This window comes from Centruroides vittatus, unplaced genomic scaffold (assembly GCF_030686945.1).
Source record: "Centruroides vittatus isolate TY-2023 unplaced genomic scaffold, ASM3068694v2 scaffold_2569, whole genome shotgun sequence".
NCBI classification, from domain to species: domain Eukaryota; kingdom Metazoa; phylum Arthropoda; class Arachnida; order Scorpiones; family Buthidae; genus Centruroides; species Centruroides vittatus.
This window is the reverse complement of record NW_027122690.1, coordinates 712,449-725,785: the sequence shown is the minus strand read 5'-3', so window position 1 is coordinate 725,785 and position 13,337 is coordinate 712,449. Positions and strand designations below refer to the sequence as shown.

The following is a 13,337-nucleotide window of genomic DNA, read 5'->3' as shown; positions in this document are numbered from 1 at the left end:
AGATTTTACGTTGATAACAGATGTAACCGTTCTTATCTCAAATGTAATTAGTATAAAATGCGTTAAAATTTTATTGAATTATTTAACAATTTTGATTTTTTTAAAGTAATGAGGACAATATAAATTCATAATTTATTATAAACAAAACAGTCCGTGTTAGAACCACGGGTTCTTAAAGGAAATTCGGTAAATTCAACAAAAAGTTATCGGAGAATCAACATGATGAAGTAATCAAGATTTAAAAATAATATTAGGCCTATTTATAAAAGTATTTTTTATTGATAAAGTTTACTTTTAATGGCAAAGCCTTGTAAATAAATATTCCATAACATTTCATAATTTTCTACAAGGAAATTACAGGCAGAAGGTGAATTTTACAAAGAAAATTTTAAATGATATTAATAATTTTAGGCATCGTCGGCATCATCATTGTCTACATGATAATCTTCATCGTTATAATGATAATTATCATTATCGTCACCGTCAAATTTACAGATTTGTATAATAGATTGAGCTGTTTCTATCCTAGTTAAATAAAAATGATAATATTCAGCAGCCATTAATTAAATTGGAATAAAAATAGATAAAATGGTGATTACCATGATAACAAATTCTGAACGTTTTCTCGACAGCACGGTGAAAATTTCTGCCTATTTTCCTCGCTTTGTGTACTACTCATTAAATATCCTTGACTTTCTGGACACGCTTCTGATCCTGGACTGTACGGTATACCCGGAACGGGACCCTGGCCATCGTGAGGACATCCGAGTCTATAAAAATGTATGTTTAGTTGCTACATAAAATAAACATTTAAAAAATACACGGTGGACTTAACTGAAGTTTCCTTATTCGGAGCACTTCTATGGCAGATTGACACCAGAATTTCTACACGGACTAAGTACATTTTAGTTCAAAAACTTCCGCTATTGGGAGCTTCGGCATATATGGTTTATCGTGGAAATGTTGCAACTTTGGCAGAATTAAAGAATCGTATCGCATTCCACGTGTGAAGCATCACTGCAGAACAGTTGCGGTCAGCTGTGAACACACTATTCACGTGTATTTCCCAATAATGTTTTTAAACTATTTGTTTTTGCAGAATTATTTTCTTCATTCTTTGCCTAGTCTTTATAAAATTTTTTAGTGTCTATCAGCTTATCGTTTACAGCTACGGGATGTTCTGAATAGGGAAACTTTCAATTATGGCCACCCTGTACATCAATTTGTCAGCTCCGCTTACAAATGTCCTGATTCGTGAGCGATAGTATCGACTCTCTCCATAAAATTTGCATCGTCTTCGCAGACTCCGTATTTGTACCTTTTATCGCAGATTCCTCCGACGAACGAAATACCTGAAAAAATACATTTCAAAGTTTTTTTCGGGAATCATAAACTAAATAACACTAAAGACTAACCTGCAGTATTAGCATAGACATCGCCATTTATCAAGTCACCCCATTTTCGTCTGCAATTACATACAATTAATTTAACCGAAAGTACTTTTTTAACGCATTCAATACTTACTTAACCAAAAGTATAACTATATCAGCCCATTCAACGTGCCGATATTCAATAGGATTACTGTAAAAATAAATAGCCATGTTATCTAACAAATCCTCACAATTCAAATATTCTTCATACCCCGGAATAACGCTCTGTTCGATGAAGGAAGCTTCGTCCGATTTCTACACAAATAATAAAAATATAAATAATCCAATCAATAATTATTATAATTATTTAGTATGTGAGTTACCGTATAAGCTAAAATTCCAACCATAGAAATTTCTATGTTTAATTCTAATGTATGGAAAAGATTTTGAACCTGAAATATATTTTTAAGAGGTTGATCAGTTGGGCTTGAAATTATGCAAGAATTTATATTTTAAGGTTTACTTGGACAAACATAGTTGCTACATAATCTGTTAAGCCGATATTCCTCTCGATGAAACTCTCTGTAAAGGTACTTTCAGTTATAAATACATATTTTATCATCAGGCATTCGTTACTATTTAATACTCTCGCTTTGAAATTTAATAGCTCATTTAATTTCTTCGGAATTACTGTAAACATAAATTTAATATCCGTATTAAATTATTTATAAATTTATAAAATTTAAATTACATTACATGCCTTGATCTTTAATGTAAACATTTTTATCTTTCTTAAGTTCTATAATATGATGCGCTCTTTTCCCTTTCCTGTCCATTTCTTCTGGCCTAATCGGTTCAATTCTTAGATATGAATTTATAATTCCATGCTAAAATATTAAATAATTTATAATTATATACAGCATAACGATCTAGAAATAATAAATAAAGATACTAACAACTTTTAATGATTCTTTTTCGTCAATATGAAGAGCTGCTCCTATCTTTTCATTTTTATAGAGCTTGCTCTTTAACCGTTTCACATCAACCTTTAAATACATATTAAAGAACAATATTTGAATTACTTCTATTCAATAATGCTATTCAATTAATTATATAAAAAGTATAATAATAATTTCAAATCTGATGAGGAAAAGATCTTCAAAGCTAGTTTTAAACATAATGTGACCTTGCACTACAATATTCAAGGGCCCTTCCTCCATTACCAAATAATAATGGGCAATATCTACAGGATAAACTTCTTTAATCCGGCATTCTGTGGTCCGTGAACTCTCGTAATCCTGCACTTTTTGGATTTATAAATCTGTTATGTAAGTTTCGATTCAAAGATAATTAATTAAAGCAAAGCCAAAGTACCAGAAGCAAGTTATATGTGATTTAAGGAGGTCAATAATTACTTATTCTAAAAGTCATTCTAACATAGAAAATCCATTTTGCTGTACCTCTTCTGTTTCTGATGTACTGTACACATATTGTATCAAATGAGAATACAGACCTTAATAATCTAGTATATCTTGAAGACACTGCTGACCCTGCTGACTTCTGATATAATCTGAGCTACAGGAAATAAAAAGTGTCTTTGGTTTTGAACTTTATATTACACGAAACGATTAAAAAGGACTTTTGAGAACAAAGATGAGTTATATAAAACACTGTAAACGCTAAAAGTCTGACACCTCACGAAATATATCACGTGACAACTCTCTAGCTCTCCATCCCCTTGACCTTTCTCAACAAAAATTTAATAGCATCAATGCTCCTTATATACAGCTGTTAATATTGCTAAATTTCGTTTCTTAATCTTCATCCCGTCCTGAGATATTAAGCGAAATACAGTAGACGCCAACACACATACATACATGCCCAGGAATTTTTTTGTCTTTTTTGACTTTTTGGGTTCGAGGGGGTCTCAAAACGTGGAGATTTGCAAATTTGACACGATTCCATTACTTTCCCTTGTTATGTATACATAACAGCGGGGAAAGTAAAATGATACTTATTGTTATATTCTATGGGAAAATTTTTAGAAACGAAATAAGTAACTTAAAAAAAATATTATTTAAATATTTTCATTTAATCTACATATAACATGATTACCTTTCTGAATATATTAACAGCTGTTAAAGCTCATTGGATGGTATTTCCATCTAGTGATCACATTTGAAATTATATCCCATATATACGACTTTTTTTAGACAAGGAAGACAAATTTCTAAATTAATGTAAATTTTCTAAAACTATGTGATCGATAGAAGATAGAGAAGAGTAGCTGGATGGAGAATCACATCAAAATATCTGATAATGATCACTGGTATTGATAATTCGATACGAAACAATGTATTTGATGTTATACTTAAAAATTAGAAAAAAAATATTTTATGTTATACTTATAAATTACTTATATGCTCTCCACCTCAAATTAGTAGTGGCTTGCCCCTGTACATCATACTTTTCCTTTAACAATACAGTCGTGCCGGTCATCTATCTAACACTATTTAGGGGAAAATATATGAATTGAAATAACATGACTTCCAGTTTGTATCGGAAATTCTTATATAAAGTCACTTTTTACTTAAATTTTTTATTGACACTTTAAATCACATAATTATGATACCTAAATCGTCTTTTATGGACTACGGCAAATTTTTTCAGCTATCTCGCTGTAAAGTTCACCATTTTCTCCCCCCCAAAAAATTGTTATTATAATTGTTTTTTCTTTTGTATTTTAAACTCTATGTTTATTTTATATCCTTTTTTATTCTGTCTTGTATAAAAAAACACAACTGTTAGTTATCAGACAAGATGCCCTTTAGACCCACATCTCGAAGAGAAGATACGTATGTAAACGTGACACCGAAATTGTTTATCTATCAAGTAGTGGTGTAAAGGAATTTTGCCTATTTTTCCAATTTTAGGGATCCCCTTTCCAAATTCTTAGTAATACCGACTTAAAATAATTTAGAAAAACAAATTAGAATAAAAAAAATTATCAATTAATTGTTATAAATCTCACAACCTGCAAAGGGATGAGGGGATGCTCGTCGTTTCCCCCTTTTTCGATGGTGTTTTATGACCGATGGTATGCTATCCATGTCACATGGACGCACATCACTCTTCATTGACAAGAAAGGAGGAGGACCACTAGATGACCAATCATGCATTTTACAAATTACCTCACCCTCCAGAACTAAAGCATGATTAGTCAAAAACAAATAAAAATAGAGAGACAGAGAATTGAGACAGAATTGAGAGAGTGAGAAAGAATTGGGAGAGTGAGAAAGGATTGACAGACAGACTGACTGACTGACAGGAAATTAATCAGACAAAAGTCAACCGGCCTAGTAAAGGGCCAAATAAAGGAGAAAGAAGACGAAAAAAAGAGAACAGAGAGAGAAAATAAAGAAGTAACAAAAGACAACACTTTTTCTGTTATGTTGTGAGTTGCGCAGTTCATATAACCCCCGTTAGGTACTCCTGTCGTTTTATAGATAGAAGTAGGCTAATTTCCTAAATCGGATTTTGTAATTTTGTTCAAAACTTTGTTTTTCGATAATAAACTCTCGTTATTTGTACTTGACTCTGCATTCATCCTCCTGAGAGGTTCATTCCTGGACTTCGGAGTGACTCTTACCTCGCGCCTTAACTATTTGTTTTGTTGTCTAAATCGGAGGTGTGTTTGACAAAACACACCTGGTGGCAAGACACTATTTTAAACTTGCGTAATCTAATTTTTGACGACCGCCGACCCCCACATTGCTTGTTTTACATGTCGGAAATAAAAATAAATTCTCTTTGTATGAGAATTTTGTACAAAATTTATTTTGTATAAGAAATAAAGACCCCGGGGCATTTTGTTTATATTGTTTGTTCATTTAATGTATTTCTGTTATTTTGTTCCCCCTGTACACAGGGAAAAAACCTTATATTAAAAATAAATAAGTAAAAATTTTACATGGAAAAATTATTTGCTAAGGATAGGTTTACTTCACACAGTAATACTTGAAAAAAGTATGTAACAAGTAAAATATAATATCTAAATATAAAAGAGAATATCTTTATTTTCTACGTAGTCGTGATTGTAAAATTAAAAATATTGTCAAAAATAACAATTTCCCAATATTAATAAGAAATTATATAAGTTAGGGAGAGACATGGTGGTGGAATGAGGAGGTCAAAGAAGCAGTAAGAAAGAAAAAGGAAGCATTTAGGGTATGGCAGAAAGGAGACAATCAAGAAGATAGAGAAAAATATAAGGAGTGTAACAGGACAGTCAAAAGAGCAGTGAGAATTGCTAAAGAAAGAGAGTGGGAAAAGTGGTATGAAAAGCTTGAGACCAAGGAAGGAGAGAAGACTATATATAAAATAGCAAGAAACAGAGCGAGTGCTAGAAGGGATATATTAGAAATAAATGCGCTAAAGGGTGAGAATGGAGAGCTGTTAATACAGGCGGAAAGGATACTGCACAGATGGAAAGAATACTTCCAAAACCTTTTAAATGAGGAAAATGAGAGAGGTGTCCTGATAAACGTAGAAGTAAACCTTAGTCCGGTGGAGGATATTACATGGGCAGAAGTTAATCGGGCTTTGGAGACTATGAAAAACGGTAAAGCGGCTGGACCATCTGGAGTGGTAGTGGAAATGCTTAAGGCTCTGGCGCTGGAGGGGAAAGAATGGTTATTTAATATAATGAAAAGAGTATGGGTGTCCGAGAAGATACCGGAGGGGTGGAAGAGAAGTGATATGGTGCCGATCTATAAGCAACGGGGAGATCCACTACAGTGCAACAACTACAGAGGGATTAAGCTGTTAGAACACGCCTTTAAAGTATTGGAGAAGGTGGTGGAGAGCAGACTGAGAGGAAAGGTGGAGATAGATGAAAGACAGTTTGGATTCATGAAGGGAAGGAGTGCCATCGATGCAATATTTATAGCAAGGCAGATACAAGAGAAGAGGCTAGAGGGAAACCAGGGAGTGTTCTATGCTTGTTTGGATCTAGAAAAGGCCTATGATAGAGTACCTAGAGAGGTGGTGTTCTGGTGCTTAAGAAGGAAAGGAGTGCCTGAAAAACTAGTTCGGCTGGTAGAGGAAATGTATAAAGGGGCACGGACTGCTATCAGAACACCTAATGGTAGATCAGAAGAATTTGAAGTTGGAGTGGGGTTACACCAAGGATCAGCTTTGAGTCCTCTGCTGTTTATAACGGTAATGGATGAGTTGAGCAAAACCATTGGCAGACAGGGGCTGTGGGAGTTACTTTATGCTGACGACATAATGCTGATAGCGAACAGTGAAGAAGAGTTGCAACAAAGGTTGGGGGATTGGCAGAAATGTCTGGAGAATGGAGGAATGAAATTAAACATTAACAAAACAGAGGTTTTGGCCAGTGTTAAAAATCAGAAGATAAATCTGAAGTTAACGGATAGAAACGGACTTGACATCACGCAAAAGGCTAAGGTTAAGTACCTGGAAGTGATGATAGATGAAAATGGAGGATGCACCGTGGAGGTGAAAAGTAGAATCAGTAAGGGGTGGTTAAAATGGCGAGAACTGACAGGGGTACTTTGTGATGCCAAGATGCCGAGGAAATTGAAAATCAAAATTTATGAGGCAATAATAAGACCGGTCCTTTTGTATGGATCGGAAACGTGGACCCTCCGAAAGACAGAGGAGTTGATGTTGGCGAGGACCGAGATGCGAATGCTGAGATGGTTGTCCGGTATTTCGCTCAGGGAGAGAAGGAGAAGTGAAGAGATCAGGAGAGAACTTGGGGTTGAATGTATTTTGGACAGGATAACTAAATCTCGATTGAGGTGGGTCGGACATATGCTGAGAAGAGGAGAGGATGATATGGCAAGGAGGGCTTTTGACCTGAGAGTAGAGGGGAAGAGAAGTAGAGGAAGACAGCGAAAGCGATGGGTGGATGTGGTGGAGGAGGATATGAAAATGGTAGGACTGGAGAAAGGGGACGCTTTGGATAGAGAAAAGTGGCAACGCAAGATCCAGGAGGCCTACCCCTGTAAAGGGACAAAGGCAGCAAAGTAGTAGTAGTATAAGTTAGGGTCTACTCTAATTCGTATAATAATATATAAAAATTATTGATTTATATTATTTATAATCAGTTTAATTAATTTATATTCAATTGCATACTAATGACTACACGTATTAAAAATAATGTAAGCAAAGCAAGTTATGAAGCAAATCATCTTCACGACATTTTTCAAATTGTGACTAACATTAAGACAATTTAAATGAGATCTTCTCAGTGTTAATTAAGATTTTGATTTATTCTCACTATAAAATAATTCACTAAAATATTTTTAAATGTAAGAGATCGTCCGTAAATTACGTAACACCATTTTATACTTTCTAACTACTGTATCTACTCCTGTAATGCTCTGTAACACCCCGAAAATTTTGTAACGCATATCCTCGATTGACCAGTTAATTGTACTAAGGAATAATGCACAGCAATAAAGGTTACATTATCTTATTAATTACTTATATAACGGAGTGTACAAACAATACGATTTGCCATGGAACACTTCAAAAACTCGTACCTCTTGTTACGCGTCGTAACGATTGCCTGCATGCATATCTGCGTTACATAATTTATGGACAAACCCTAAGTTACGAAATAAAATAAACGTCTTTTATGTAAAATATTTTTAAAAAATTAATATAAAAATTGTTATACCGATTCGTCTCTTTCACCCTTTCCATTTACAATAGTAAAATTATCCGAAATGACTTTGCCAGCCGGTTCCAACCTCAACTCTACATCCTCTTCTAGAAGTCGAAATTTGAGAATTTTTGCTCCAGATCTTAGTGTTATAACTGAAGGGTAAACTACGTCGATTCCATCTAATTTATTTATGTTATCATTTATTAATTTATATACCATTAGTAATAATGAAAATGATACTGTACGGTACACTTACCGCTTAAAACAGCCGAAATCGTCACAAAATAAAAGATAATGCTTATTATTTTTAAGCCACGTAACTCCATTGAACTTATTGCTTTAATAACAGCTGGTAAAATATGATAGAAGCGTGTTTTAGATTATCAAACGTTAATTTCTCCCACACACAACCAAATTTTAAATATATTTTCGTATTCTAATTTCTTATAACAGATTAAACACACCTTTATACATTTAATATCATAATTTTGTCTATGAGATATATTCGTAATAGGGAATTTATTATGTCTGTACGATATATAATTATTAAATTAAACATTATTTAATTTTTTAATTTCGTTATACAATGTTTTATTTTGAATTTACGAATTTTTATGAAAGTTTAAAGCCAGAAATAAATTTATTATAAACATTACGTATGCTTGGAGAGAGACTAATAAACGTAATATTTATGTCATTTTTACTTCGTACATTCAATTAGTAGAGAATTAATTTGTATATTTATGCTTTTTTATGAAAAAAGAGTGTAAAATAATGTAATAAACGTTAAAATGATAATAACTTTTACATTAAATCTAACGGTTTAAGTGGTAATATAAAACGTTACATTAATTAATCAAGACATCGCATAAAGACTGGAAAAGTAATTCTTGAATTTTAGAAAAAATTAAATAATTTCTTATACTTAAATTTAAAATAATTTATTTAAGCAATAAAATAATAACTGACCTTTCGTTATATATTATGGAGCTTGAACTAACGTGTAAAACAGTTGGCGATGAAAATCCAGTGTTGCAACACCTGGTTTTTCATTCGTTTAACAATAATTTGTGAATTATTATTTATAAAATAAAATTACTCCAATCTTTTCTTAAATTTTTAAATTTTTGTTTAGATTAATTTCATTTTCAAAGTAATTTAATTATCGTAATATCTTCTCAACATTTTAAAAATCTTCCATTACTTACATTTATCTAAAAGACAAGTGTTATAAACAAACATAGGCTAACAAAAAAAAACATATGGAACTATAACGAGAAATTATTTACTGTGACATCGTTACAGTGCAGTGCTGCAATTTTTAATTTATTTAATTTAAAATATATGCTCTCCACCTCGAATTAGCAGTGTCTTATCCCTGTACATAATCTTTTCCTGTTAGAATAGAGTCCTGCCAGTCATCTATCTAACTCCATTCTCGTGATTAAAGAAGGAGAGACAGACAGACGGATGACAGTGGGAATTTATAGGTCTACAATTTTTTTAAATTGCAGTTCAATGAGAACGAATGTTTGGTGTTAATAATTATAAGCCTTGCTTAATTTATTTGTAAATAATATATTTATAATCATTAATAGTGGCCCACAATTTAGATTTTACAGCGTTACATTTATAACAAGAGTGGCTTATTTCGTTTTTATTTTGAAAGATTATTAAATTAGATTATAAATTATACATCTGGTGTGACCTGTTAAAATAAACTTTATTAATTTAATCACTTGTTTTATTCAAGTATATTATAACTCATTTTTAAGCAGTATTTTTGACAATAAATAACTATAGGTTAGTTGTTTTATAATTCTAATAAGAATATTGTTTGTTCTCGAACAAATGGTTTTTTACAGCGTACGCTCATTTACATCTACGAACCTATATACATAAATATTCAATTATATATTTTAATTCAAATTATTTAAATTAATAAATATTAGTGATGTAACGAATAGTATATTTGGCCTCAGCCGAATACTAAATATTCGGCTAGGAGCGTGGCCGAATACCGAATATTCGGCCAGGAGTGTGGCTGAATGGCCGAATATTCGGCCAAACTATTCGGCTTGATTAACGCACGTACGAAAATTGGCGCGCAAACCGCATTATGGCAAGGATCGCGCACTCTGCTCTCTATTGGATCGCTGTCACTACGATTTTTTCTTTCAGTAGGTCTAAATTAATTAAATTATAATTATTAGAGTTTATGTGAGATGGAGCCTAACGTCTACCTCTAGTGCCAAATTGGTTTATAATTTATGTAATAGCCGTAAATAGCCCGATATGATTCGGCAGTTGTTGGTATTTAGATGTATGTTATAACTTATAAGTTATTTTATTTGCAATCGATCTTTTTTAACGCTAAAATTTTGTTTTTACTACGTATTTGTAGACTGAATAGTGCCCTAAGGATATACTTTAGTGGGGACATATGGTCTAGTTTCTGCCCAGTTGTGGAACAGTTCAAATATATTATTGGGGGTTTTCTATTTGCGAAGTTTTGTGATATTTTAGTGCTATTGTTTTTGTCAATATTTTTAAAATTAACGTGATTTCAAATGTTATCTTTTGCATATAATGAAAAATGCTCATTCTTTGCTTTATATATAAAATAAATTATATATTAGTTACTCATCTTCTAGAAATAGATAATTCTTTCATTAAATACGATAAGTTTCAATAAAACGTTTCGTAAATCATTTTAAAATATCGTAAAAAATATAAAAATATACGCGAATACGAATATAACATAATTAACTAAACAATAATATTAATGCCCGATACATTCTAACCTACACGCCATCAATGCCATAAGATATCGGGCTAGATAAAGGCTATAATATTATTTAATTACGAAATAATTTAATACTAGAGTTAGATGCTATTTCTTATTAACTTTAATAATTATAGTTTAATTTTCAGCATTAATAAAAGTTACCAAAATGATTAATTTACTGTGTTTTTGTTATTTCTTACTCCTGTTTTTAGGTATTCGGTATTCGACCGAATAGTGACTAAATATTCGGTATTCGGCCGAATAGTGAAAAATAGGCCGAATAGGCCGAATACCGGGTAGTAACCGAATATTCGTTACATCACTAATAAATATATTTTCCCTCTAAATAACGTAAAAGAATTAAATTTTAATATAAAGCGAAAATAGTAAACATGTTAATAGCGTAACGTTATTTATATAAAATGTATTGATTAACAGTCGAAAAACCATCTCAACTTCTCTCAATTAAGTTAAATTTTCTATTAATTTATCCTTCAATCGAAATTTTAATCAATGTAAACCGTTATCAAAATATAAAAATCAGTATAAAGATTCTTAACCTCATACAAATTATCATTTTCAATTTAAAATTATCGAGTGATTCTTTTTTTTAATTGTTTATATTTTATAAATTTATATTATGAGTGCTTTAACTATTAAAGTATAATTAAATAATTAATTAACTAATTTTATTTTAAATATAATTAAATTGAGCATATTTAATTTTAAGTCATAATACCAATTAAGTATTACCTTCCCTGATTTAAATAAAAATATAAATATTCCGTCAGAAAAATAAAAGAATTTGATGTAAAGAAGAAAAGAAAAATTAAATTTGTAATGAACAAAAATGTTCAATCATATTTTTAATTTATTTAACTTATAAAAAATATGCTCTCGATTGTAGTAGTGTCTTGCCCCTGTAAATCATACTTTTCCTTTTAATAACGGAGTCGTACAGGTCAGCTTCATTCTGGAGAAAATTTTTGAATTTAAATCGCGTGACTTCCGGTCCAGACCGGAAGTTAGTGTATAGTTAATCGGCCCTCCTACCCTATCTGGTCTCGACTTTCATCCATCTAACTCCGTTCTATTATCGTTATCAAAGAAGCTAAGTTGCAACTTATTTAATGTATCGAAAATAATTTAAACAATTTAAATATATTATTTTTTATCAATTTACTGACAACAATAACGCAAAACTCGAATAATATAAAGGCAGCTGCGATGTACAACCTTTTATTTTATCTCCTAAACAGCGATCAACCAAAATAGGCTAGCAAAGCACTTCTACAGATGTGTAAGGGGATCATGAAAAAGGTTCGATCATTTCTAATTATACTACAATATAAAATTTACATAATTATAATAGTTTAAAAGGAGAGTATTTTTCTTGAATTATGAGAAATTTCTCTTATTTTTTCAAAAAGTATATATATATATTTGCTTTAAAATATGTGGCTCCATCTGCTATGAGGTTTCATTTAAAAAGTAATTACAAAAACGGAAAAAAGGCATATTTTTGAGGTAGGGACGAGTTAAAAAATTATAACAAATAAAATTTGAAATGAATTACGTTAAGAATTCATAATTTGTTTTTGTTTTTATTGCGTGATTCAGAAATTATGATTTTTATTTCTTTTTTTTTCTGTGTGACTAAACGTCATTTGAGTGTTTGGAAAAACGTCACTCCCATCGATTTCTCAATTAACTCCTTCATTTTCTGATTTACTCGGGTGAAATAAAATTGTCTAAACTTTAGAAAATAATTTAAAGAATTTAAAAAATAAATAACTTTAACTGAATTTTCGATTAAGAATTTCCTGACACTGAGAATAAGTAAAATAATAGGAAGTAAATGATAAGAAAATCACTCTTTACTAAGTAAAAGTATGCAATTCAGTTGAGAGATTGTATGGAGATTGGAGTTAGAGCAGACCCCTTAACGGGCCCCTTTAACCATTTTTTGGGGGTAGACAAATGAAATAGGTAGAAAGTTTCTTTATCGATTAAAATCAGTCATTTTCTATAAGTAAAAACAGGATTAATTTTACAAGGATAGGAATCAATACGGGCCCCTAAATTTTTTCCGGGTCTGGGGAAAAATCTCCAACTCCTCCTCTCCACGGCTCTCAAAGTGTATGCATTATACACGTGTGACATTAATGAATCAAAAGACTTAAAGTATAAGGGAATTTTTTTAAAGTAAAACCTTTATTGAACAGTTTATTTGTTTAATTATTTTGTACTTAAAAACTTTAATTTATGTTAAGTTTTTAATTTTAAGTTGAAAATTCAATTATTTGTACTTAAAGTAGTTACGAATTTATAAAATAAACACAGAATACGAAGCAGTTTACGTGCTAAGTAATTACTTTCATAATATTTATAAATAAGAATTCGGATAAAATAGTAAAAAATAATAATAGAGTAATCATATTTTATATTCAAAATATAATAATAATAATAATATAAAATT

The 13,337-nt window shown here is 31.1% G+C and overlaps 1 protein-coding gene across 1 annotated transcript; it reads right to left on the bottom strand.

The window, feature by feature from the left end:
- Positions 1–259: 259 nt before the first annotated feature.
- LOC136987709 (venom metalloproteinase antarease-like TpachMP_B) lies at positions 260–9,111 on the bottom strand. The gene is made up of 12 exons (XM_067285478.1): positions 9,040–9,111; positions 8,327–8,419; positions 8,083–8,249; positions 2,327–2,416; positions 2,131–2,257; positions 1,894–2,060; positions 1,754–1,822; positions 1,525–1,685; positions 1,416–1,465; positions 1,241–1,352; positions 600–770; positions 260–525 (listed from the first exon to the last, which is right to left on the bottom strand). The coding sequence occupies exons 2-12, from the start codon at positions 8,394–8,396 to the stop codon at positions 408–410; spliced, it is 1,302 nt and encodes a 433-aa protein (XP_067141579.1). The 5' UTR covers positions 8,397–8,419; positions 9,040–9,111; the 3' UTR covers positions 260–407.
- Positions 9,112–13,337: the final 4,226 nt, after the last annotated feature.

Bases quoted from the DNA above. Each gene is read 5' to 3' on its own strand.
- LOC136987709 (XM_067285478.1), bottom strand. From the start codon at position 8,396: ATGGAGTTACGTGGCTTAAAAATAATAAGCATTATCTTTTATTTTGTG. The intron at 2,061-2,130 runs GCATGTAATGTA...TTATGTTTACAG, and splicing joins TGTTTACATTAAAGATCAAG to TAATTCCGAAGAAATTAAAT. The intron at 1,686-1,753 runs GTAACTCACATA...TTATTTGTGTAG, and splicing joins TTGGAATTTTAGCTTATACG to AAATCGGACGAAGCTTCCTT.